At 40.0% G+C, this 26,845-nt stretch overlaps 1 protein-coding gene across 1 annotated transcript in view; it reads right to left on the bottom strand.

The window, feature by feature from the left end:
• ctnna2 (catenin (cadherin-associated protein), alpha 2) overlaps positions 1-26,845 on the bottom strand; it is a 353,288-nt gene that overhangs the window by 14,278 nt on the left and 312,165 nt on the right. Inside the window, exons 10-15 of the mRNA XM_080879193.1 lie at positions 23,456-23,548; positions 21,498-21,654; positions 20,890-21,090; positions 11,062-11,213; positions 7,187-7,300; positions 374-555 (exon numbers count right to left, since the gene is read on the bottom strand). Coding sequence (XP_080735319.1) covers positions 374-555; positions 7,187-7,300; positions 11,062-11,213; positions 20,890-21,090; positions 21,498-21,654; positions 23,456-23,548 — 899 coding nt within the window. The remainder of the gene's footprint in view (positions 1-373; positions 556-7,186; positions 7,301-11,061; positions 11,214-20,889; positions 21,091-21,497; positions 21,655-23,455; positions 23,549-26,845) is intronic.

The raw sequence follows: 26,845 nt of genomic DNA, 5'->3' as shown, positions 1-26,845 counted from the left end.
TGGTTCTGATTTTCACCAGCCGCAATGGTGTGACCGGTATTGTTTTCACCTTGTGAGTGTTTGTGCGCGTGAGTAAGTGTCATCGTGGCAAAATGTGGTCCTGAGGACACCTACGGATCACGAACTACAGGTGGCTTAAGTACTGTGGCAGGGTTAATGTGACTGTCTGAACGCTCAGATTAAGGATGGCTTTAAAAAAAAGCAGGAGTCAACATATAGCCCGTCTCTGAACCATGACAACCATTACAGTCTGATCATAACAAAGTGCTTTTTTTGCCTTCAACAAAACAGAATATAGTTTGCTTTTCAAACAATCTCCATCTGCATAATTTTCACATTTAAAATAAAAATGTCCACTGTGTGTCACTCTTACCTGGTGAAATCTGTCATCTCCATCATGATCATGCACATCTGCTTGGCGAGCACAATGATGTCGTTGCCATTGTCGTCCCACTTGGCAACTTCTGCGTCTAACTTGCACTTTTCCTGTCTGAAGCTCTCCACCTGCTCAGCAATCTTTGCCTTCTCCTCCTGGGGAAGCTGTGCCATGATGGCCTGCAGGCAACACGGGAGTATGAAGGAAGCAAAAAGCATTAGAGGAGGAGGAAGATATTATGAAAGGGTACATTTGAGCTGAATAAATTGGGAAGATGGCTCATGAGGGAAAAAACAGTGGAGAAAATAAAGGAGAGAGCTAAAGTTGGGAAGGAGAGAATGAGAAGGAAATGAGAAAGAAAGGGGGATTATGCTAAGAGAAACAGCATAGAGGGCATTTATAAAAGAGCTGTTGCACCATTTGTTCATTTTTTTCCCTTCTGGTACACTTTTTTATCCACTCAACAAAAACTTGGACAAAAGTTAAACATTAAATCTGGGGTCTGATGACTTGCTCCTCTGAAACACTTCAAAATAAAGTTCTAAACTTTATATTTAATGACTGGAACTTTTCAAACCACTTGACATCTTATATCCATAAAAAGCAAATCCATTTTTTTTATTCGCCTTCATTTTTTTTTCTCCTTCCAAGAGAATACATTTGCTCTCTCAGCGGCCTTTGGGGGCAGGTCCAAAATGGCATAAATCTTGTGGCAAGGTCACAGGAGCAGTAAGGACCCAGTATTATTTGGGAGATAAATGTATAATTACCTTGCTTCTTAGACCAGAGAATGAATAATGCATTTGTTCAACATTATGTCAGGGAGGTGAGATGGAAGGAAGAGTAACCTGGTTTCCATTAGGTCGATTCTATTGACTCGAGAGGGTGAGAGAGAAAACGAGTACAGTGAAAAAAGGAAAGTCACCATTGTTTTTTAACCTCATCTATTATTGACTGCCCCCCAAGAACTGCCATTCTCTTAATGAAATAATCACCCTACTCCTCCCTTTCCCTCTTCCTTATTCCCTCTCTCACAGCAAAGCTGGTGTGTGGGGGTCTGGGGCGAGCTTGATGAGCGAGTGCGTCACTTTGCTCAGTGCCCCTGGTAGATGCGTGAGGAGGGAAACGGGAGGGGGGAAAAACCATAGACGACTTGTCTTCTTGAAATTCTTTGAAAGCGAATAAGCATAGGGGAGAGGGCCAACAATGAAAAAGAGAAAATTGAAATTACAGACAGAAATAGGGAAGCATGGAGGCACAATTTTCTCATCAGAGGCCAGCAGATGCGTCCATGAGCTTTGGCCTACTGATCACTTTGTGAGCGGGGTGCTGCAAAGCTTTGATGGCGGTTAGCTTGAAAAAAGAAAAGAAAGAAAAAAGCCCATACGGCATAAACAAACAAGCAAAACCAGCCCCCTCAAGCCCAGTGTAGATTTCCTCTGCTGCTTGTGCCAAGACACACAAACAACAGAGCTGAAGCAAATCCCATTTAACAGCATGTGGGGTGAAAACACTGCTCATACTTAAAACAAATACCAAGTTACTATGTATTCAGACTGCACAATGAGGAATAAACCATTTAAATCACACAAGTGATTCCAGCAGGGCAAACTTCTATTCGCACTGCAGGTATGCCTGCGCGCGTTGCTCAGGGGCTCTGGGTCCTCGGCACCGCTGACTGGCTGAACATCGACTTTGCACTCGCTCGTCAACACATCAAAAACACGTCCAAATGTTAGTTCACCAAGGAGATTTGTATTATTTTATTAGAGTCACGAGTGGTTCTTAAAGCGGTGTCTGTGTCGCATAGCATCCCAATGATGATTTTTTTATGGATGGCAATTTGCAGAAATCGTAAAAACTGTGCTACATGATAAAAAAGTTAATACATTAAAATGGGACGAATTTATGCCAATTAAACAAGGATACTGTGTCTATTTTTCTTTATTATTTTGGCATTATTTTGACGTGGAAGAAACTCACCCAGAAACAGTCACAGCCTACTTTAACAACTTTATTTTATCAGCAATGAAAACATGGAGCCAAGTCACCAGCAGCACGGCACTGCCTCACCTCAGACAACCTCAAATATAGCTGTTTTTAATTTTCAATTTATTCTTCAAAACTACCTAAGAATCTTAATCTGAACACATCTTAACACATTGCCTTAAAATAACCGTACAGTTATTTTAATATACATTTTTTGGACTGTGTAAGCCACTTAAAAATGTTGCTGTTTTCTTCTAATCTTTAAAACAATTTAAAAAAAAAGCCTCATAATTACATGTCATCCCCCCCTCCATGATATCAAAAATGGTGTCAAGGATCAAGTATTTCTGTGGGCATCAGTATCGAGTTTAAAATTCTTGGATGGTGGCCACACTAATATGTTGCATGAACTGCTCTGCTCACTCTTTTCATGCACACCTGCTTCCTTCTCGCTGACCTGAATCTATGTCGCTGCCACTGGTGTTACAGTTGTTCTTACAGCATTTCAAAAGCTTTTTAAACCCCACAGTCCACTGGTGGGGAAGTCACAACCTGCTGAGCTGAGCCTCAGGTGTGTTCATGTGGGAAATGACAAGGTCAAAGTCTAAATGCCAAGTATTAACACTTAGCCACATTCTACATTTATATTCTCGAAATTCTCGGCTGATTTTTTTGCTTTGTTCTATGTAACACCGCTTGCTGTTTCTCAGCTCTAAGAAAGTTTTATTTATGTTGCTGATTTGAATTGCAACCTGTTCTTAAATTCAAATGAGTCTGAATAATACTTCAAGTATTCACAAATATAATCTTGAGAACAACAAAAGATATTTTAGTCCAGATTCGTTAAAGGTGCTTGTGCTCTCAGCAGGTGGGGTCTGACGATTCAATAGCCCCCCCTTGGATATGACTTGCTGATTACATGTTCACATCTTAGTGTGGCCAAAAATATAATGCACTGTGAGTGCTGCCTCAGTAATAGGGACACTGGTGCTTGTGCTGTGACAGGCAGAGCTCTCTGACCTCAGGTCTCGAAGGTGGTCATTATCATCTTTGCTGTTCACATCTTTCCTGCACCCAACTGTTGAGGCATCAATAATTCACTTATTTCTATTATTATACTGAATGGTATGCTGCCAGTGTCAAAAAGGCTGAGTACGCCATTAGGAGAAACACATGGTATGGTATGGTATGGTTTTGCAAAATGCCACTGCAATGAGGCAGGGAAATAAAAATGTAAATTGAGAATCAGCGATCCTCTAGATGCACCAAAAATGTTTGTTTTTTTTCCTTCTCCCCATCTTCTGCTTGTAGAAACTACATAAAACGAAGTGAAACTGCTCTCCTAAACAACTAAAGGGAGCAAAAAGTCTCTTGAACTCAACAATTTAGAGTGAAAATTCCTTCTCTAAAATTAGGGATCAGGGGAAGTTGGGGAGAGAATGTGAGGGATTTGGTTAGTATACCGATTCACTCTGAAAACGGCGTGACAAAAGAGAGTGCGTCAGGGAGGAAAAGAGAGAGAAAGAGGTTCTGAACACAAAAGAGAGCTGCAAGCACAGGGGTAAACACACGAGCCAATTGGGACGTCAGGGGAGCAGGAAGGGCCCCTGGTGAAGCACCCCCCCCTGCCAAACACACATGAGCGCGCGCACACTCACACACACCGTCGTATCCTCCTCCTCCTTCTATCCTGCACTCTAGAATTCACTTATCCCCAAATCCCTTTCCCTACTTTACTGATAACAACAAGGAGCGGGCCTCTGGAGCTTAACATAGTGGCAAATCCGGCCGAGGGAGTTCTGTGCCAATACACTCTGCGGCTCGGCTACGTCTGCAGGGATTAGAGCGCTTTCCGGGTTTCTTCACCAAGTGCGGCATCTTGAAATGACTTTAATTTGTTTCATTTGAAATAAACTGCCCAGACACTCAGAGTTCAATTTTATGGATGACCTATCAGCTGTTATCCAATCACAGTGTTAAGAAATGTTTGCCGTGTGTTGGGGTGCTTTATGTTTGGCTCCCCGTGCATTATCTGTGGCTTGTTATAGCAGCAGAGTTTGCTTCGGCATGTTCTGATAGAAAGAGACACTATACACAGACCCAATTCGCCTCTGTGTTTTTCTGCCCCCTCATTATACATGTTTGCTTTAATAACTTGGCTTTATGCAAAAGTATAATACAAGTGAAAAGCAGAGCACCACACAAGCCTGGGGAACAAAGGCTCCTGGGACTGCCCTAGACTTAATTTGATTTTCGCCCCCTCTCTTTGGAGAAAGAAAGAGATTGAGGAACTTACTGAAGATATCATGCCTGTGTCCTGTGTGTGATACGACATACTGAAGGGCCTTGGAGGGATCGTGACTGTAAACCCCAGTATGCTCGTGTCAACTCCTATGGCAAAACCAGATTACGCTTTCTCTTGTCTCTTTGAATAGAAACACAGCTCGCTAGCATGGACTTGGCATGACCGTGAGAGGATAGCAAGCTCTATCCTGACACAACTGGATGAGGCAGACTGGGCAGATCACCAGCGGTTCACAGCAAAAACATCTTTTATGAATGCACTTGCCTCATGCATGTTTAAGCTCTGAGGGCATAACAGTAACCATGAGTAAAACAGGCAATATCAATTAACTATGTGAGAGGCTTTGTCAGCACGCCAGATACTAAGAAGGCACATGACGATGCAAACTCAACGTACAAATACGAGTAATCACATTTGATAACCCGCTGTGATATATGGCTTTTTGATGATTTAAACCACCTTATATCCTTATATCGCAGTAATAAGTTATGACAAAGGGACATGTTGTGACTTCAGACTGTTTCCAAGAAGAGCTGCCCACTCAAATCACAGCTGAATGCCAGGAAAACTAGTTAACAGTTTGGTGCTGTGGAGCTCCTTTGTGTGCAAAGGCTGGTGCATCTAAGCTCAGATGGCCACGCAACGTTACACTGCGGGTGCCTTAGTGGGAGTATACATACAGCAAACTTAAAGTACTTCGCACCCAGGACCCCTACAGTGCTGGATCGGCTATTGTGCACCCAAAAGCCTGCGCCTGTTCTTAATCCTCATAATTAGAATAAATTCTTACTCTTCATTTGAACTGACTGACATTTGTTCTCTTGACAGAAATCAAATCTAAAATATTCTTCCATGCTTGTATATAAAGTGTACATTATTGGTCTGTTTTTAAGGATGGAAAATATATCATTTGAATTTCTCTGAGTCATTTAAACATTTTCTTCTACGTGCTGCTAGTTCTTGATGTTCTGGGTGCTTTATTAAGAAATAAAACAGTGTCAGGTGTTCGATCAGATGCCTGATATGAGCTGTAATTAAATTTCACTCACAAGCACTTCCAGTATTGATTGTGACTTCCATCTTTTAGGTGCAAAGGCAGAAGTAGCAAGATGGTGTCATAGAGTCGTAATGTGGGAGGGAAGAGGTTGGGGTGGGTGGATGGTTCAACATGATATGCAGCTTTGCCCACAGGAGCCTATTTGTTTCCTTCTGCATTTCTCTCTTTAAACTATGAAAATAATCTTTAGCTAACCCAAGGCAATGATAAAAAAAAAAAAGAAGATTTTTTCGGTTCTGTTTTCAAGGGTTTGTTGGCAGGAATCATGTGATGATATTGAAAAGTTATACAACATGTTCTCATAGAAAACTTCCACTTATGGGTTAGTTTCTAAAATGCAATAATGGTAAATGAGTTGGTGCTTATAGAGTGCTTTTCTACTCAATTTGAGCACTCAAAGCACGTTCCTACTACAATCCTCATTCACCTACTTTTACATTCATTTTTTCTATGTAGTTTGAAGCACTTTTGCCCTAATGTTAAAGCACACAATGAATGCATTGGGGTCAACTCGGGGTTCAGAGATGTGCAGGTTGGATGAGCCAAGGATCGAACCACTGAACTTCTGATAAGTAGATGACCCACCCCAGAAAAAATAAGAAACAAACAAACAAAAAACCAGATAACGGCCTTACTTTGAAGCCATGACCAGTAGACTACTGCGACTAAATGTCTAACTGAGTCAGTTCCTGTCACACAGGCTACTGTCCAGCACAGGGTTCAGTAGTCATGAGTTAGCTGTTTTGTTTTACCTGTCAGCAGACACCACATGTCACATGTAGCACATTCAGTTATAACAAGCTGCTGTTTTGATGTGTTTTATTTCTCCCTTTTTATGCATTAGCCCCATGCGTGCACACTGTGGAGAGACACGGGTGGGATAATGCAGGTCTCTGCCACAGAGAGAGGTGTCGGGCCAAGTCGCACTCCTGCCATCCACAATCCATTCAACATGCAACACACCGCTAGTCTCTGTGTGTGTTGCTGGAGGGGAGCAAGCACTGATACCCTCTTAATGTCCTTTAAGCTGGGCCCAAGTGAAAAATCACTAATGTGAAACAAAGCCCAGACCATGGCGATCACGACTGAAGCCTTGGCTCAGCACTGCACTGTATTTTGTGTTGTGGCTAGTGTCTGAAGGGAATTTGGTAATTACTTTTGTGTTTGTGATTGCAATTTTACACCTGCCATCCCGGAACGGTGTTTATTTAAAATAATACAGCTTGTTAGGACCATTTAAATGGACTTATATGCTATGTAAATGGACACAGTTGGATGAATCAATTTATGAGTAGACAGGGAATGGGGACGAATGTATACAAAGCAGCAACACTATAGTCACTTTGGTATTTCTGCTACTCTTTACCCAAAACAAATATATGTTATTTTTTATGTCAGCTTTGATGTTGATGTGCATTTGAGCAGTTGCAGCACAGAAGGGATGTGAACATCCACTCACCCGGGCACTCTGTCCAGCAATAAGCTGGTCATCTTCAGTCTGGACACTAGTCCTGCTGCGAGTATCATAGTCCTCCTGTTCAAAGTCAGAATCATCTTCCAGCTCCTCTGGTGTCTGCAGCAAACACAAAGACAGAGATAAAGTCAGAGATCAGGGAACAAACTGAAATAGACAGCTGAAAAGGGCATTTTTTTCTGCTTTCAAGCCCCAATGTGCTGAAATCATGTCCTTCTGATGCGTAGAGAATGGCTTAAAGATCCCTGAAAAGTTAATTTTCTCTGCCATTTTCCTACGTAAGGTCTTCCGTCATATTAAAAACCATATCCAATAGGTATTTCCAAATCAAATTCACAACCATAATGATTTATGCATTATTTACTGAGTGCTAAAAAGATAACTGGGAGGAAAGAGAAAGTCATCTGCGAATACATTTACTGTAACATGTCCCAAAGCATGTTGTTTAACTGCAGGAGAATAAATCTGTGAACAACTTGCATTTGTGCATTATTCACAGGTAAATATCTGGACCCATTTCCACAAGATCATTGATTGTAACTGCAGTTTATACAGAATGATGTTAAAAAGGAAGCCAAAAAGGGCTGCCAAGTTTTAGTCAGTTAAGGGGAGGAAGCAGCTTGGGGCGGAAAGCGATGGTGCAGCAGAGTATTTGTGAAACAGAAAAGCTCAAAGTCAAAACTCTTTACAAATGAGCATAACAGAGATGCTACCAATATGTTTCAATCGCTTAAATATTATAATCAGTGTTATTATTAATTTTCTTTGAAACATTTTGACTTAAAGTCTTTAGCCAAACTCTTAAGTTACTGTTTGAATCCTGACTGCTTTTTTTTTTTTGGCATAAGATTTAAAAACTGCTGTGCAGTGATTGTAAGTTCTTAATGTAATTCAAAGCTAAAATAGTTTCAAAGCTGGGGAAAAATCCCTGTGTGTTTCATCAAATAAAGAATTCAGAGGAATTAGCAAGAAGAAGAAATGAGAGAATATCTGCTTCAGTTTGTTTATAACTTTGTATGTGTTTTCTGTACGAGGCGAGTGACTCAATCATTAATAAGCATCGTTATTCCTCTCTGCTGTCTTTTAAGTGACGTCCCAATGACAAAGGCTGTTAGTTTGCCAGGTAACTTCAAAGCAAGTAGTTGATCTAACGCAGATGGATTAATTTTAACAGCATCACAATGATAACACAGCTGGGCGGCTTAGGTTCTGTGGAGCAGAGGATCAAATATAGACATGTATCTGTGTAAAATTATTCTTACATGGTGACAGCCTGTATTCACAGTTCTGTCACAGCTATGCTTGTGAAGTGCATAGTGTTGCCTGGTTATTTATATCGGTATTATAATAAACTAACAGTAGTTTAGTTTTTCTCAAAAGGAGCACTTACAGTATAAAACAGGACCACAAAAGTACCACAGGTTGCTAGAAGGCCTACATTTAACTGTGCTAAATTTCCTTCTTAATTTTAGTACAATGCGAATGATTTTCTTTCAACTCAATCAGTGATATGATTATTCTCTAAATAAAAATAAAAAATGTGCCCATTCTGCCCTAATTGCATCGTTGAACTAAGGAAATAAAAGGCAAAAGGGAAGAGCATTTACACACTGGAAATTTGCTACTTATAATTTATTCACACAAATCTCAGGCCATATGGAGCTTCATTATCCATTCTTTAATTCAAGTCAGTTTGTTTGCTCACAATAGTGGGAATACAATTTCTTTATAGTTTCATAATAGCCCATTTCGTGCATATCCATTTGTAATAGGTTTTATAAAAGCAAATGTTTTATCAACTCATTCTACTGCAAACACCTACAATTTAGCTAGCATACAATTCATTTATTTTACTGTTTTATTGAACATAAAATCATTTTTTAATCATTTCTTTTGTTGGTAGCTTCACTAAATTATAGGATCTTGTTTCTTTACTTTCATTTTATAGATATGACAGTGTTATCCTGTCACAAATTAAATGCAGTGTATTGCTGGTGCAGCTGTTTAAGTCTCGGGTAAAATATCCAGGATAAGGGAACCAGTTGCTGACTATCTTTGTGAGACAGGTTATTCATGATAGCCAATTTAAAAAAAAAAGAAAAGAGCCAGCTGTGTGAATGTGCAGCAGCGAAGATGATCGGTTTTGCTTTTCGTCAATAAAAAAAAAAAGTCTGATTAGAGCTGTGATCACACAGACATTAAGACTATAATAAAAAACAAAACAAAAGCAGCCCCCTCATTGATTTCAATCAGGTCATTGCGTGGGGGTGCCAACTCAGAGGTTGCGTTACCTTGGAGATTGTGTTGCTATGTGTATAGGTTTCTGCTATTTACCTTGTAATGATTTTAACAATCCTAAGGATCTTTCAATAAAAGAGGCCTGCTATTACGATTACATTTTAGCATTTACACAGGCCATGAAACAACTTAACCCCATCAGATCACAGCAGCTCCTTTCATTGATTTCATTTTTAATCTGAATGTCTGGTAAGTTTGAACTTTCTAGGTGAGAAAGGCTGTAGGTCAGTTTCCTGAGACTGGGACACTGCGTAAATATTGGTTATATTGCAGTCTCCACCCATTGTTCAGTTTCATATCTCTTCCATTCTGTGCAATACTTACTACTTTCCCCCCCTGCACTCCTGCGTGCATGTGTCTGCGGGTACATAAAGGCCTGGACAAAAACTATGTTTCCAAGAACTTTCATAATAACTTTCCACTCTACTCAAGTTCAGCCTCAATTTTTAAACACTGTGGAGAATTGGTTTCTTAATCCGCTGACTGCTCATGAGATCTGTGCTGTAAAAATTCTAAAGGAGCTATTACTCGGTCTAAGTGGGGGAAAATTTTAAAAAAGTACACTTAAAAAAAATAAAATAAAAATTACACGTGGCACCAACATTTGCTATTTATACAATGAAGTCAGACGACAGAGAAAGCAAGGATCTTCCAAGTTGTTTCCCCAGAAAGTAATTGTACTTGGATAGGATTATAAAGCCAGCTGGTCCCGGGCAGTTCAAAGCTGCCTGTTTTACATTATTTACTAACATCAAATTATTTTCCATAATTAGATTTTTTTCTTTCCGAAGCTGAACTGGGAAACCTTCCAGCCTGCATAAAGTTGAATAAATGAATTACGTGGTGAAAGAGGAGGGACAGTTGGGGTGGGGGGGGTGGGGGTGCAGATACTGTAACATCAGATTTGGTACGTGAAACAGCAGAGCTGGTATCTTGTTGTTATGGAGCCGTTTTATCGTGACACGCTGTCAAGGGTTCTGCCAGATTCATAAAACAGATCATGTGACAGTGGTGACACTCCAAATGAGAATTGAAGATTTCAATTATGCGCTTCTTCATCCTTAGGGCGGATGTATTTTTGTCACAAAACTTCCACTATCACCCAAGACAGACAGCAGCACAGTTTTCAGTGGGAATAAGGTCCCTGTGATGAAAAGCAAAAAAGCACAAATTTGTCATGTTCACCAGTAGATTCAGGAAGTTTTTAATGTAACAGGTTTTATGATAGAAACCCCCCACAAAACACAGGTTATTACCTCAACAAGACAGATATTTAAACCAAATTTAAAATATGCTAATGGTAGTGAAGCTGCAAAAAAGCATATATTCAAACTAAATAAGCTCAACATTAGGAAATGAGCAAACTGTTCAGATGTTTAAAATAAAAAACCCAATCAAATATTTTGAATACACAGAAGAAGATGGGAAATTGGTGCAATTTGCTTTTTTTTTCTGACGGGCAATTCAAAACACTTTGACACTATCGCTGAGCTCTAGAAGCATTTCAAAGTATCTCAGCTAGTCTTTCCCTTTTGCTCTCTTGCAGAACATAATGGACGTACCCTTATCATGAGGACGGCTTTCCTGACGTCGCGGACGCCATCGTAGACCAAACGGGATGCATCAATGAACTCGTTCTCCTCAAAGGGCTGTGGGGGGTTCATACTCAGTGCCTCGATAGCTACTTCCACTTGTTCAGCAAATCGGGGCATTACTGCAGGAAGAAAGAGGTAATGGAAGTAGAGATAGAGAACAAAAGAGAGACAGGAGGTATGGGTTTATCACTTTTTTCTATGATAGGTGAAGGATTATGATTAAGTAAAGGAAAATATATAAGAAAACACAGCTATGACTGTGCTGTTTCTCTATCCAAGGACATGGCTACCACTGTCTTCAAAATGTCTCGCAGCACATTCTTCATCAGTCTGTGTTCACTTCTGGAATGTCACCCTAAACCTCTTTATAAACAACAATATGCCATTCACACACTGCACACCAATTAGCTACTCCACATCGGCTTACCCGGCACGGAGACTGACCTGTCTCTCCCAGATCGGTTTGTGTGTTTGCTGCCATGTGGCACGGGGAAGTGTATGTATGTGTGCGTAACCTGGGAGCTCGCTCAGAGATGTCTGTGTGCTTCAGTGTTACAGCGCAAGGACGCGAGCTCAGCCTGTCAATTCACAATGCCGACGAAGGGAAACAATTTCATCAAAGTCTTTTCGAGGCAGACAAAAGCCAAGCAACAAAAGAAACGTCCCTACTGACCATAAAAAATGGTTGGTTTTGTTGTCGGTACCCATTGGCTAGACCTGATGGAAGAGCTTTATGTTTTTGTGTCTTCAAATGAATTGCGCTGAATATGAATAGACATTGTTTAATATCCAAAAATACAGACTGAAGGTTTTAAATATTTAGCAGGCCACCTTTCCAAGTAATCTCCTGTTGTGTCACAATAATTGAATTCCAGCTATGATAATGTACTTTTTTTTCTTCTTATGGACTTTGTGCTGTAGCAAATTATCATAACAAAAGCAAAGGCTTACCTAGAAAGCCAGTTGCCAGCTAGAAAAAGGTGTCCATTTACTGTAGATTTGTGGGTCTCTTTTCAAACACTACAAAAGCCTAAAAACCCACCATCACATTTGATTTCATTACAGTAGCACAAATAGAAAAGTATTTTCTTTGAATCCGGAATAGATATTAGAAAATGACTTTATGTACAGAAGGACTGGGTGAGACAAAGAGAAGGACATACTGTTTTATGTGTTTTAGGGAAAAAAACATTCAGCTGCTTTAGAAGTAATAAGCAACAAATGTGTATCAATGGAGTGGATTTTTGAAGTGCTGATACTATGAATAGTTTAAGACAACATCATTAGAGGAGAAGACAGCTCTAATGAGCACAGAGAGATAAGAAAAACTGTGGAAAAGACAAATGAGGTATTGCAGTTTGGCCAGAGAGCCATGTTTGTGATTTTATTAGCATCTTCCACACTCTCGCCTCATTCTGACATGAAGAGTGAACTAAATCAATTAACTAGCTTGCACTAAAGGTGTATGAATCTGCAGTGTGCTTATTTGTCTGATATAAAACATACGGTATATTTCATCAAACATAAAAGGCACTACAAAAAAGTCTCTCCCCTTTTCTTTTCATTTTTAATTCAGTTTAATCCACTTACTGGAGAAGCGTAAAATAGGCTTTTGGGAATTGCTGGGAAGGCGTTTTAAATAGAAATATTTAAATGTTCTCTGTGCTCTTAATGAGCAAAGTTGCTGATGGTAAGGAGCAATTTCACTCATTCCAGTTGAAAAATGATGAAGGGAATTAAATGTGACCATGTAGGGATGGATTTTTTTCACCCTCTAAGCTTAAGCATACTTTAAGTGAGAAGTTATGTAAGTACAATGAATGCCTCAAACCTCAAAGCTAACACGGTGCGCACCTGTGCCATGTTTAACAAGATTTAAACAGCACAATCTGCACAGTTCCTGATTTCTAAGCCACAAGATTCAAATTAAGACGGCTACATTTAGACAATCAAACACACAGCAAAACTGCACAGAAGCACGCACTTACATTCAACAGGTGAACACAAAAATATCTCCAAATCGATGACGTTGGCCCACTCGGACGGAAAATTTTAACAAGTACAAGTTTGTGAACAAGGTTTCCAAATCTGTGGTACTTTTTCTGCACTTTTGTGGCAAAAAAAAATCAAAACAAACAAATAAAAAAAAATAAGCATGTGCATATTGAACACAATTATTTATATTGTGTGACACTACTACACCTGCATGTTACAACATTGTTTGGCCTACTCATGATGATAGCAAACTGCTATTTAATCATAGTGAGAGAAGTAAAAAAACAAGGGGTGGTAGATGTTGTTTATATCCTAAAAATGGGTCATTTGAACCCTTTGCTAAGTGGTTGCTAGGCGGTGTGATGGTGCCATAACATACAATCGATATTTCAACTTCTGCTGATATAAATTAGATCATAGTGTTGTGAAATGTAAATGATGTGAGGCTTTTATAAAGCGTTAGTGATGCATAAATAACAAAAACGGATCATTTTAGCCTGTTGCTAGGTGGTTTGCTCAACTCCTGACGACCAAAGCAAAAAATAAACACACAGACAGACAGAGACTTTGGATATTAAAGTAAGATATCATATATCACAGCAACAAAGTTGCATTTTATCCAGTTTCAGATCAATTCTTTCCACAATTCCCCAACACAGTCTGTTTCAAAAGAAAACAGAAAAAACAACAACAAAAAATAAAAGCACTCCCAAGCAATGCTGTAGTATGAAGCAGGTTTGACAGAGCTGCCTTACTTTCTGTTAGCTGACTTGATAAATTCTAAATATTAAAAAAAAATGGTTATCTCGACAGGGGTTTTCTACTTTCTTTGTTAACTTTAGACTCTCCGAAGAGACATGAGACATTAGAGGGACAGGTGATAGAACTCTACAAAGAACAGGAAAAATATAATGCCATTGTTTACCACTCTTACAATTATCCACCCATTTACTTATTGTTTTCATTTCCTTATTGCCCTGTTACTTACATTCTAAGACAATATAACACAGACACATCATTAATACTAAGCTATTACTTGGGTACTGCTTATTATTTAATTACATGGTATTTACTTTATCACGTTATTACATGACATTTAAAGCTGCTACATAACGTGCAAACCAAAAGTGTGACTATTAATTCACAAAGTAATATATATTAAGTTTTACTCCACAATGTTACCTGTGTCAGCAACAGGAACGCAGAGTGGCAGAGTTTGAAATATTACTCTTTCTGGGTCACATGATGCTGTGTAAACTTCAAATACAGTGGCTTGCAAAAGTATTTGGTCCCCTTGAACTTTTCCACATTTTGTCACATTACAGCCACAAACATGAATCAATTTTATTGGAATTCCACGTGAAAGACCAACACAAAGTGGTGTACACGTGAGAAGTGGAACGAAAATCATACATGATTCCAAACATTTTTTTTTTACAAATAACTGTAAAGTGGGGTGTGTGTAATTATTCAGCCCCCTGAGTCAATACTTTGTAGAACCACCTTTTGCTGCAATTACAGCTGCCAGTCTTTTAGGGTATGTCTCTACCAGCTTTGCACATCTACAGACTGAAATTCTTGCCCATTCTTCTTTGCAAAACAGCTCCAGCTCAGTCAGATTAGATGGACAGCGTTTGTGAACAGCAGTTGTCAGATCTTGCCACAACGTTATCAAGGGTTGCAAGTTTGGTTAGGAATCTGCATTCATAAACCAAACGCATCTACTAAACTACTACACTTACACTGGTAGGGATAAGGCCTAGCCAGCAACTCTCATACTGGTAAGGCTTTAAACCTTATCAGTATTCAAATGTATAGTTTTTTGACAACTATTGATGGGATACAGAGGGAGAAATTGGAACAGTGCTGAATTAATGATGGTCACATGAACAATTTCATGCGCATTGTTTTAATATTATTTCCATCATCCCTGCACAAGTTATATAAAAAAAAGCAACAAAAAAGAAAAAAACCCTGCCATCTGCCTCTGGCTGTGGATGGTGTTGTGTTCACTCACTATGATAGAATAAAATGTTTTCCTCAAGAAGCCTCAGCCCATTTGGTGAGCTGTAATTGTCATGCGTCACTGTAATTGGCACAGTTATTTCAAAGCCAGTGAGGCCAGAGATGTGATTCATATAGACAATGAGACCAGTGGTACAGTTTTTGTTTTCTGGTAATGCGATTAACACTCACAATCTAGAGATAAAAACAAGCGTAAATACTAACCTCCACCTATTCAAACAGGGAACGTGTGACCAAATGAGAATTTGAGAAAAGGGCAAATGTTTGAAAACACGAAATACCATGTGACTAAACCTTAATTCTTTAGTCGGACCATAATTCGCCTGGTGTAATTTACAAAAGCAGAATGGGAGAGGAAACAGGGTGGGAAGGGTTGCAAAACATGGTGCGTCAAGAATAGCTAGGGGCTTAATAACAGCAGCCCACGAAATTGAAAATTATAGAAGCTTTTATAAAACATATTACTGTCATTAACCTTCATCCCTGTCCTACACGCACTGCGGCCAAGCAGCATCGCCCCTTATCTGCTGCTTGTATTAATTCCCTGCACAGGTAGGCACAAAAATGTGACCAAAAAGAAACAATCAGTGTTTTCCAAATGAGAGGTCAGATCCACTTCCTCTCTCATATTGGCTAGATATTCAAGAGTGTTGCAATTTATCTGTTCAATCAGATCATTCTCTAGAGTTAAAACTGTGTTTTCTCAATTTAGTGCAGGTGATGAATGGGAAAAGGCTAATTTCTGGCATGCACTACGTAACACTCAGCAAGGCCTTTAAAATCTAATGCTACTGCACTTACATAAAGCAAAATCACTAAATGCGCTTTAAGATATCCACACAGCTTGCATAGCCACTTCCTAATTTTGAAAACGTTGAACTTAACAGCTTTGATGATCGGCGGTCGAACCACAAAGAGAATGTGCTGTATATGATGCTCCTCCTGCTTACTGGTCTCCTCTCCTTCACTCTAACCTTGGTTAAATTGTTCCACCTACCTCTTCCTACTGCACTGCTATTCTCATAGCAATTTCCTCATCAGTACTCTCTCCCAACTTCTGCCTCTCTTTACGCACTGATTGAAAGGCCCCACCTCCTCTCCTTGCAAGCTTAGTTTGCCATCTGCTTCACATTCTGGTTAAAGACTCTTTTCCTATCATTAAAACAATAGACACAGATTCAAAAATTATAACTCATTTATCTCAACAACCGTGTTGTACACTTATGGGCCATATAAAAAACGCCATTTTCAGTGTTAAAAAAAATGATAAAAACCACTGATTCACTTCCACATTTCCCCTTAACAGTTATTTTTTAGAGACACAGTCAATGAAAGGTCTTTAGTTTTCTTCATTAGACCCTCCACTTGGCATTAACAACTGGCTTCTTTGGGTACATGTGTGAATGTGCCCAACACACTGATGAGTCATTAAAAGCAGATTGTTCCTGCATATGGACCCATTCCATTAGCACGTGCATCTCTGTGAATGTGTCCTACACTTGGAAACTTTGGCAGTTAAGGACTCCGGTGGTCTGGACTGACATTTAGCCTTCCAAACAGAAACAATTGCAGGCTTCCTTTTTCCTTTTCTGCATATAAAGCAAGGAAGTGGTAGCTTGAGCACTCTACTTGAGATCAGATCACTGAAGGCGCATGTTAATGCGCCAGGTATGAGCCGAGCCTTAGTGTCTGATGCACTTCCTTTTAGTGCTCTTGATCCACTGATTTACAGGCATGACATGTGGGTGGCAGTGTGTCCGTGTGTGTTATTACTCACTGCACTCACTGCAAAACCCTGGCTAAATCCTATTTACTGTGCCCTGATGTAATAACAAGGAGCAACATCACCCTGCTACCTAAATGGCACTCTGACTTAGGCAATATATCAGTTTTTTAATCTACCCTCTCCAGGCACCACATTAATGACCAACTTAAAAATTTGTCCCTTCTTTTGAGGAGAAGATTAGTCTAAACCAAGGCAGTTAGTGGGCAGAATAGTGTATCAGTAAGGAAGGAGGGAGAGGAGGAAAGAGAGGGAAGCCATAACCACTTTCCCATTAGGCTATTGATTTTTCTCTCTCTCAAGGACACGCTTCAGTCCCGGGCCCATGTGTAGACTGTCTGTCAGGAATCTATAGCTAAGCTTTGCACTGATGAGTTGTGAGCCTTGGCTGCTTGTGTTTTGGCCTCGGCATAAATCTGGCCACACTCGAAATGAGAAAGAGGGATGGGCAAATTGAGACAAGGTCAAAGGGTAGGTAGCTGTGATGAGCGCTGTGTGCCAGCTGTCAGAAAGAAAGGCAAGTGGCTGTGATTGGCATGAGTGGCTGTGGGCATAAACACAGGAGCAGTCCAATAAAAACACAAATAGCCAACGCAAAACACACAACTACCCACATACGCACACTTACACCCACACACACTTGCAGAGACAGAGTAAAGGGATAAATGTTTTACACATGCTCACCACTGGAGGAAAGTTAAGAAAAAGAGAACACATCAATGAATTCCACTAAAATCCTTGCGCAAATCGCTTAGTGAAATCCTTGGTGACAGCTATTGATTTTTTGGTGGAGTCTAGTTAATTGGGCTCAGTACCCTCTAAAAACTGTGTGGTCCTATATCCCTTCCCTTTGTTCAGCTACACTTAATCATCTTTCCCCCTTGCTATAGATTTCTCCTTGACTGTGTTCAAATCCATAGACATCAGGTCTGTGAGGACGGAGGGGAGAGGGAGGCAAAAGTTCACAAGGATCAATAAGTGCTTTATGGTCCAGATCAGATGTACATGGTAGCCCTTAAAACCCCCCAACTACTGCTAAGACGGAAACTGGAAGGGGAAACACAACAGCTCTTCATCAAAGAGAAATATGGAGCCAATGAAACATTCGTCTAACACGGTTGCTAATTCCCCACCTTAACGTCTCAATTAGCGCCCAAATCATGAGGAGACCTTGTTAAAATTAAAGACAGAAGCCCTCCCAAACGCAACAAAAATTTGTTTGGTGCATATTCTTTCTGTGAAGAAGAAATCACCTCAGCCCTGACCTTAATGTGAAGTCGCCTTGAACCTGTGTTTTAAACAAGTCTGTTTATCTGTGGGTATAGCAAAGTGCAAGGTCACCACAGTTGACTAAATCTAAACCAAAAACTAGATCAAGGTGTGAAAATGTATTTCCTTTAGATTTACTTTTTTCTTTCCCCTGAAATCTGAGGCTGTCACGAACAACAGTGTAAAGTTTGCGCGCACACATAATCCTCATCTGCAAAATGGGAAGTGTTACATAAGTTAACAATCATTTCCTTTCATTGCCTACAGTGCTAAATTTACAGGAGAAATTACCGCCCTGCATCTATCAAAAACGCTGCAAAATACAGCCTGCGTGAAGTAGGAAACTGTGTAAGTGACGTCACCCCATCAACAGCTCTCGATTTGTTGGTGTTAGTAACACTGACATAATGCTTCTTCATAGTGCTGACTCTTGCTCCATGGAGGATTAATAAAAGCATGTGACGAGGTTAGAGTCATACAAAATTGACCTCAAGTGTCTGTAAGATAATCACCGCTGAACTCTATCAATTAATTACCCCAATCAATTAAACTGAATCATGCAATAAGTGAACAGAATGTGTTTAAAGTACCATATAACTAATACTGTAAGTAGACTGTTATGGTGGGGTTCAGCGCCAGAAGAGGGTCTCAGACAGATGGCGGTGTGAACACACGTGGCACACCTAATGCTGTTTGCGACTTATCAGCTAGCAGGGAGGGGAGCTGATTGTGTCTCTCAATTATCCCGGCAGATGAAAGTAACGAGCGAAACAATAGATATACCACCTCGCTAAATGGGCTCTAATGGGAGAGATAGAAAGCCGAGTCGGAAGGATGGGTGAGAATGGAGAAAATATAACAAGGAGGGGAGTTGCTGCTGTGCTGATGTGAAAAGGGATTGTGGTCAGATTTTATTCTCGTGGACAGCTAATTGCTAAATTACTTCTCTCCTTTCATCCTGCATTTTTTTTTGGGGGGGGGAGGGTTTGGCCTTCTTTCATGATGCCACATTTTAAAGGCGTATTATGGTATATTTTTAAGGGATTGGCTAAGACAGTATTTCATAGCAAACGCTGCACATTTTCTATCTTCCTTGCTTGTGTCTAGAAACTTTGTAAACAAGACAAAGTAACACAAAATCACATTAAAAACAGAAACTGTCACCAGTCTGCTTCTCTGAGTATTGCAGGAATGTTTTTGTATGAACAATCGCTGTAACATTTGGAGTTGTCACGTGAACGGCCCTGGCAAAAATGAACAAATTGTTTCTACTGAGACTTCTCTGCATTTTTCATGTGGCACGTCTTCACCGGTGCACATATCGTCAAGAACTCTGCAAAAGCTTTCACCTTCTTCCAACTCGCAAATAATACTAGGCTGCAGCTCAACACCTGCGCTGAAAGTGGAAACGTTGCAAACGCGCTGAAGCAATGTCAAAGTTTAGCTTTAAGTGGTGTAGGTGGTGACTGAGTGATACATGTTTTCCTCCTCTGGGCTTGCCGGCTGTACTAACTGTGTACTCAGCCCTGCTGATGTTACCACCTCCTGTACATACTCACTTTCACAGATGCTTTCTGTATATGTTACACTGTTTCCTGTAACCACAGTCAGGAAGTAGACTCAGATCTACAATATACTACACTGCAATGTCTAAAGTATTCCCTCACCCATCCAAACCACTGAATTCAGGTGTTTCGACTACTTTAATGGCGACAGTGTATAAAATTAAGCAGGTAGGCATACAGACTGCTTCTACAAACACTTTTGAAAGAATGGGTCGCTCTCTGGAGCTCAGTGAATTCCAGCGTGGCATTGTGATAGGATGCCACCTGTGCATCAAGTCCAGTTGTGAAGCTTCGTCGCTACTAAATATTCCACAGTCAGCTGTTAGCTGTCCATAAAAACATGGATGAACAAAACACCATTGGGATAACTAGAGCAGAGACTGCAACACAGGCCTTCTTGTCCAACATCAGTGTCTGACCTTCTGGAATAATTAAAATTAAATTTTAATTAAAAATTCCCATGAACACACTCCCAAACCTTGTGGAAAGCCCTCTCAGAGGAGTTGAAGTTGTTATAGCAACAACGGGTATTCCAGCACCATATTAAAAGCATTTTTCTGTTGTACCTTGTTTTTTTACTATTATTATTAAATTTTTGTAATATATATCTACAATCTGCTTTTCTTTTTGACCCTTGTGCTGCTGATTGAATTCCCCCAGTATGTTCAGAGGTAAAAACTACTGAGACAATATAAGAATTCAAAGTTGTCTCCTAAACAAGGATTTGGAAATGTGTTCATTGTTTGATCGGCCTGGCACTGAGACAAATGCAACTTTCCTGGAAGATGACATTGGACAGAGGCTGTAAATGAATAAATAAAAGAGTGAGAGCGGATAAGACTTTCTGTTAGAGCCAGGAAACTAATCAAAACTTTAGACACTGGACACAGAAGCAGTCAAGTCGTATCTGTGAGACCAGACTGGTGAACTAATGTAGCTTCTACATGTGTGCGCGTGTGTGTGTGTGTGGGTGCATATACGTATGTGTTTCTATATGTTAGGCTATTCCTAAAAGTAGCTTGGCTTGCCAAAAAGCTTGCAGCAAAATATTTTGACACAGGGTGAAGCACAGTGTATGCATCGTACTAGTAATACATTAAGCTATGGCTCATTGTGGATCTTCTGCAGCTACACAGGCTCTGTGTACAGCGCACTAACCAGTCTCAGACAGGAGCTTGATGGACTCCAGCACACGCTCGGTGTAGACCCCGGGCTCATAGTTTTCCATCTCAGCGTTAATGATGTGGACCACGCGAGCAGCTCGGCCCCGGATAGCTCCAGCAGTTCGGTCAAGAGTGTCCACATCGCCCTCTTGGAGAGCTATTACACATTTGTTGACATCCTCAAGGATGTGGTTCTCTTGAGAGTGAGAGAGAGAGAAAAGATGACAGTGTGAGTGTGGATATACTGGTGAGTTTATTTCTCCAAGAAACATGTTGATTATGGATAAAATTTAATACCTGTTGCTTTTTTTGGACACCATCCCACCCCCGTCCAAAAAAAAAAAAAAATTTCTTCTGCCTTTTGATGGTTTTTTTCTAGTTCACTGTATTTTGCTTCAAATGCTGTGATTTCTTATTTTTTATTAACTAAATAGTAATTTTGTTTTTCACATCAAGCCTCCATAGAGATTTTTTGTGAAAATTTGGTACCAGAGAACACAAGCAACAACACTCAATAACTCACTCGCTTCAAGCGAAAATCAGGAGCATGTGGAACATTTGCTTCAATCAGTCAGTCTGTGAGGAATTTGTGCTGGCTCATACCTGACACAGAAAGGAAATCATCCACAGAAGTGATGTCATCCACAGCCTCAGTCAAGATGCGCACTTGTTTCTCCCACTGATCTTTGAAAACATCCATGTTGTCCTGGGCCACCTTGCTTTGGGGGCGGGCAGCCAGAGTGAGTGCAGCATTGATGACCTGATATGGGACAAGAAACGTTTGCAGTAGCGTAGGTGTACATGTGTGCTTTTAAAATGAAGTCTTAAAGACATTTCTGCACATCTGTGAGTCATTTCAGGAGAAAAGACATCTGTACTAGTTTATATATAAGATATATAAGAACATACAGCACGGTGAAACAAAGTCTGGCTATCATGTCAAGACTCTGACACTGTGAGGTGAACAGTGTGGCAGCAGTGGCACAGTAGCTGAGTGCTATGCTCTTTCTCGTAGTCATTAAGGTTTGCAGTCTATGCTGTGGCCTGCTAGTAGCAGCTACAGCTACAGACTAAAAGGATTTAGGAACCAAACGTTTGCCACATTTGCTGTGAGATAAAAAAAAGATATGCTTGAAATATATTGTTAATTGCACAAATGTAATAAATGATGCAGAATCTTTTACAGCTTAAAAAAGCAAGGCTTAAAGAAAGCACAAGACCTTGATATGTGCAAGGTAAACCCTTCAGCTTTAGGACAAAGAAAAAAATAAGATAAATACTTCACAGGGATATAGGGATGATAAAAATAATACCGGCCTTATCGTGTACTTTGAAATACCAATAGACAATATTTTAGCTACCCAAGGGAAGTAGCAATAGCTCCTTTGGAAAATGAAAGTGCTCTCCTCCTCCTGCTTTTGTTCCACAGTCAAACCCTCACTTTCCCGGGGGATTTCATACCCGGAGGCAGTTAGCAGAGTTAGTACCACCAATAAATTGTTCAATAAACACTTACTGCATAATGAAAAGTTAAAGCAAATAACTTGGGTACTGCCACTTTAACAACAAGGACCAGTTTATTTTTTTTTTTGTGCTTTTTTTGCTTTCTCACTTTGTGCTTTTTAGATTTACTTTTAGTGAAATGAATCTGATCTAGATTATGATCTGAACATGGCAGTCACTGAGGCAGTGTGTGTGTGCACGACTGCGTGCATTTGCACGTGTAAAGAATAACCAGTCTGGTTTAACTCTACTTGGAACAGATGGAAATACCTCTCTTTGTTGCACCTCCTCTTTGTTCCCTCTACTCCAGTCACAAAGCCTATGTCTATTATGTTTTTTAATCTGCCTGTGTTCAGCTGTGCCAAGCAGTGTCAGGGGACAGCGCCTCTCCAAGTTTTATAAGTTAGTTGGTCTCGGTAGGTACGGGTAGAGGAGACTGCACATTAGATCATGAATCTTAAAATCAACCTCCCTTCTCCATTTCTCATTCTCGTTACAATGTTTGGTCCTGTGTGGATAAGGCTTACTGTTAACCTTGGAAACAACTGATGGATTTCAACATCCTCCTTTGTTTCTTCCTGCGAAACAGGACTACAATGTCCTCCTACACATTATTCATAGCTTTTCCTCCAAATCCGACAACTACAACCTCTTTCCTTTAATATTCCTAAATATTACACTTTCATAAATCAGTAATTAAATATAGAAAAGTTCCTTAAAAGAACATTTTGATTTGATCTTATGTTAAGAATTTGTATTTTATGTAGTGCTGTCAGTGTTAATCTCGTTAAAATGACGTTAACGGCATAATGGCTTTAAAGCGGCAAATCTCCGTTAGCGAGTTAGCGCGGAACGCCCCGTACGTGGGGCTGCACGGCGTTGACGCATTAGCACGGTTAGCTCGTTAACGCGTTAGCACCGTGCAGCCCCACGCAATCTGCGCTAACTTGCTAACTGAGATTTGCAATGTTGATTCGGTTATGGGGTTAATGTCGTTTTAACGAAATTAACGCTGACAGCACTAATTTTATGTGATGTAGGTGTTTTAAAATCCTCACCTGTGGACACAGGCTGTCGATCTGGGTGGCGGCCATTCGTACCAACTTCACGCCCTCTTCATTGTTGGAGATGGAGCATGCCAAGTTGGCCACCTGAATAAAACAAACACAAAAAAGAGACCTAGCTGTTTTAATCTTGAAACTGTTAGCATTGAGGAAAACAAAAAGAAAAAATGTTGTGCCTCTATCAAGCGGTCATGCTCCAAAAAGGATATCTTCATCTTTTTCAAGACTTTTGCTGCAGCAAATATTTCTGCATGCTGGCCATAAATTCCTGTCTAAACCAGTTTCAATTTAAGTTTGAGGGCCACAAGTGGCAAAACATTTTATTGTGTAGTTGAAGGTAGAATTCAACAGTCTGAATTAAAGCAACCAAGTTCCAAAATTATACTCCAGTACAGGCCAGTACAGTCTATTCTTTGTGTACAAAACTCCCTGCCTGTGTATTCTCTCCACAGCACAGCAAGGCATCAGTGAGAAACGAGGGGGGATTTTGTATTAAAAATACTGTAACTGTGATAAAATCCCACTTGATTGGTGTAATTGTGACTCACACTTGGTGTGTTGTAAAGTTAGAAAGCAATTTTGAACAACAAGAGGACAGAAGATTTTATTCTCTATTATCTGCAAATGAAAAGTAAGGGTTTGTGTTTCATTGTCCATATGAACATGAGTGTTTATCTATCATTTAATATGCAAATCTGGGTTATCTTTGTATCATTATTTGTCCAACTGAAACATTTGTGTTTGTACTGTACATTCATTTCTTAGGTATGCCTGTTAAGCTGCTTGTAAATACCAATCTCTAATAAGTCCTGTCCCAGGAGCTCAATGTGTTTAGTCATTTCGACACGGTGAAGACAACCTGCAGGCTGGACCTACTGAAGTTCAAACCGAGCATCTGAATTGAGAAGAAAGGTGATTTAGTTGACTTTGAACATGGCATGGTTGTTACTGCCAGACAGGCTTGTCTGAGTATTTCAGAAACTGCTGAGATCCTCTGCTGGGATTTTCCCGCACGACCATCTCTAGGGTTTACAGAAAATGATCCAAAAAAGAGAAAATATCCAGTGAGCGGCAGTTTGGAGGATGGCCAGACTGTTTTGAGCTCATAGGAAGCCACCGGTGACTCAAATAACCCAAGGTATTCAAAAAAGCATTGCTCAATGCACCACAGGTCAAACCTTGAAGCAGATGGGCTACAGCTGCTGAAAACCACACCGAGTGCCATTCCTGTAAGCAAAGACGAGGACACTGAGACTTTAGTTTCCACAGGCTCATAGAAGATTGGAAAAATGTTGACTGGACTGACAAGTCTCGATTTCTGCTGCAGCATTTGGATGACAGGGTCAGAATTTGGTGTAAACAATATGAGTGCATGGATATGTCCTCCTATGTATCAATGGTTCAAGGCTACTGGAGGAGTAATGGTCTGAGTGATATTTTCTGGGAACACCTTGTGCCTCTTAGTACCAAATAAGCATCATTTAAATGCCACAGCCTACTAGAGTATTGTTGCTGACCATGTCCATCCCTTTATGACCGCTGTGTACCCACTCTCCCGATGGCTGCTTCTAGCAGCATAAATGTGCCCTGTCACAAATATCAAATCATTTCAAACTGGTTTCCTGAATGTGACAATGAGTCCACTGCACTTAAATGGCAGTCACCAGATCTCAATGCAACAGAGCATCTTCTGGGATGTGGTGGAACAGGAGATTCTCATGTATGAACACCCGTAACATCTGCAGCAGATGTGTGACGCTATCACATCAATATGGACCAAAATGTCTGAATCTCTGCCATGAAAAATTAAGACACATCTGAAGGCAAAAAGTGGCAAAAGGCAGGCACAACAGAGTAGCATTACCCGTCTTATTTTTAACTGCAGTAATTAGCTGGTATCAGATCAGATTACAGGGCTTTCATTTTCATTTTTCATTAGACAGGCGGTGCACATAGATTTGTAAATGAGCAGCAGGTGACATAAAGCAGATGTTTTTGTGTGTGGACATTTTCTTATGGAAAATAATGGCACAGACGTCTAAAGTATTGCAGTAACATAACTATTTAGGGCATGCACATCAGGTAGGTCTGAGAGAGAGTAGAGTACTGCTGCACCGGCTGAACGTAGATAATAATATTAATTCAGATCCGAATGGCCAAGCTTATCAAATATGTATATGCAATTAGGATTTCAGGTATAAAGCATGACTGGCATGCCTAAATAATCACGGGGCCTGGTGGTGGTGGAGAGAGGTGTTTTATTATATAATTATGTTGCCAGATGGTTTTTATGTATGACACACCCTTAGGTTGATTTATGTCTTTCTTTATATCAAGGCACAGTTTCTTGATCACATGCTTTCAGCTCGAATCCTTTATGGGAGACACACAGAGTCGCTTATCCAAGTTAACTTTTAAAGACTTTGTTGTTAAAAAGCTTCACTTTAAAAACTAAATTAGAAAATCCCATGCCTCTCTAGTTTTTAAACTAATTATAAGAGCTTGACAACATTTCAAGATTTTATATTTTAGTGTTTGCGTGCAGTATTCCTATAAAATATCTGAAACCACCACAGCAATTTTTTGTCTTTATGGCTATGAGGAACAGGGGCACAGTTTGTGCTAGTCCCATGTGAAGTCATCCACAATATCACTGTCTCTCACTGTTAATTTTCATAACTTTAAACTGTTTAAAACCCAACACCATCTCTAAACAAATCACATTTCGGCATGAGCCCAGGCTTTGAAACTGAGCTAAACAGACACATGCCGGTTGGCAGTAAAAGGTGCCAGTCTGCATTAGCACTTCTAGTACTCACACGTCACTGTTTGAGGCAAATTGAGGTAAATCAAATTTGTGTTAGAGGACTCTTGCTTAGAGCTCTGTCTCTTTACTCATGACAGCAATGAGCACATTGATGGATTATAGGCCTTTATGCGAATCAGTGTGTGTGTGTTTAAAGCGGTGTGTGTGTGTCGGGGGGGGGGGGTGAGTGAGAGCCTTCACTTCACATAAACGTGAAAGACGGTTTGCATATTTGAGAGCTACACAAATCACAAATTAAGTTACCTGAGTTACAGCTCTAGCTAAATTTGCATAACCTTTCTATATTTCTTATAATATTATAATATTTTTGAAAAATCTTTTTCTGTTTGCAAAGCACCTTTGAAATGTACAAGCTTATAAAAATACTTCAACTGATGTTAAAACGCCCTTAAGAGTTTCATTTTACTGCAGTGGACTAAAGCTATTCCCAGTTCCTAACTGAAAAATAAACACTTGCTATTGTGTTGGCAATTAAAATAATTTCTCTCATTAAACACATTAATATGAAAAATGAAATTGGAGTAAATGGACCTATTCCTCTCTGTCACAGGATATTT

The sequence above is a fragment of the Rhamphochromis sp. 'chilingali' genome (assembly GCF_963969265.1).
Source record: "Rhamphochromis sp. 'chilingali' genome assembly, chromosome: 4".
Classification (NCBI taxonomy): Eukaryota; Metazoa; Chordata; class Actinopteri; order Cichliformes; family Cichlidae; genus Rhamphochromis; species Rhamphochromis sp. 'chilingali'.
This window is presented reverse-complemented; position numbering and strand designations above follow the sequence as displayed.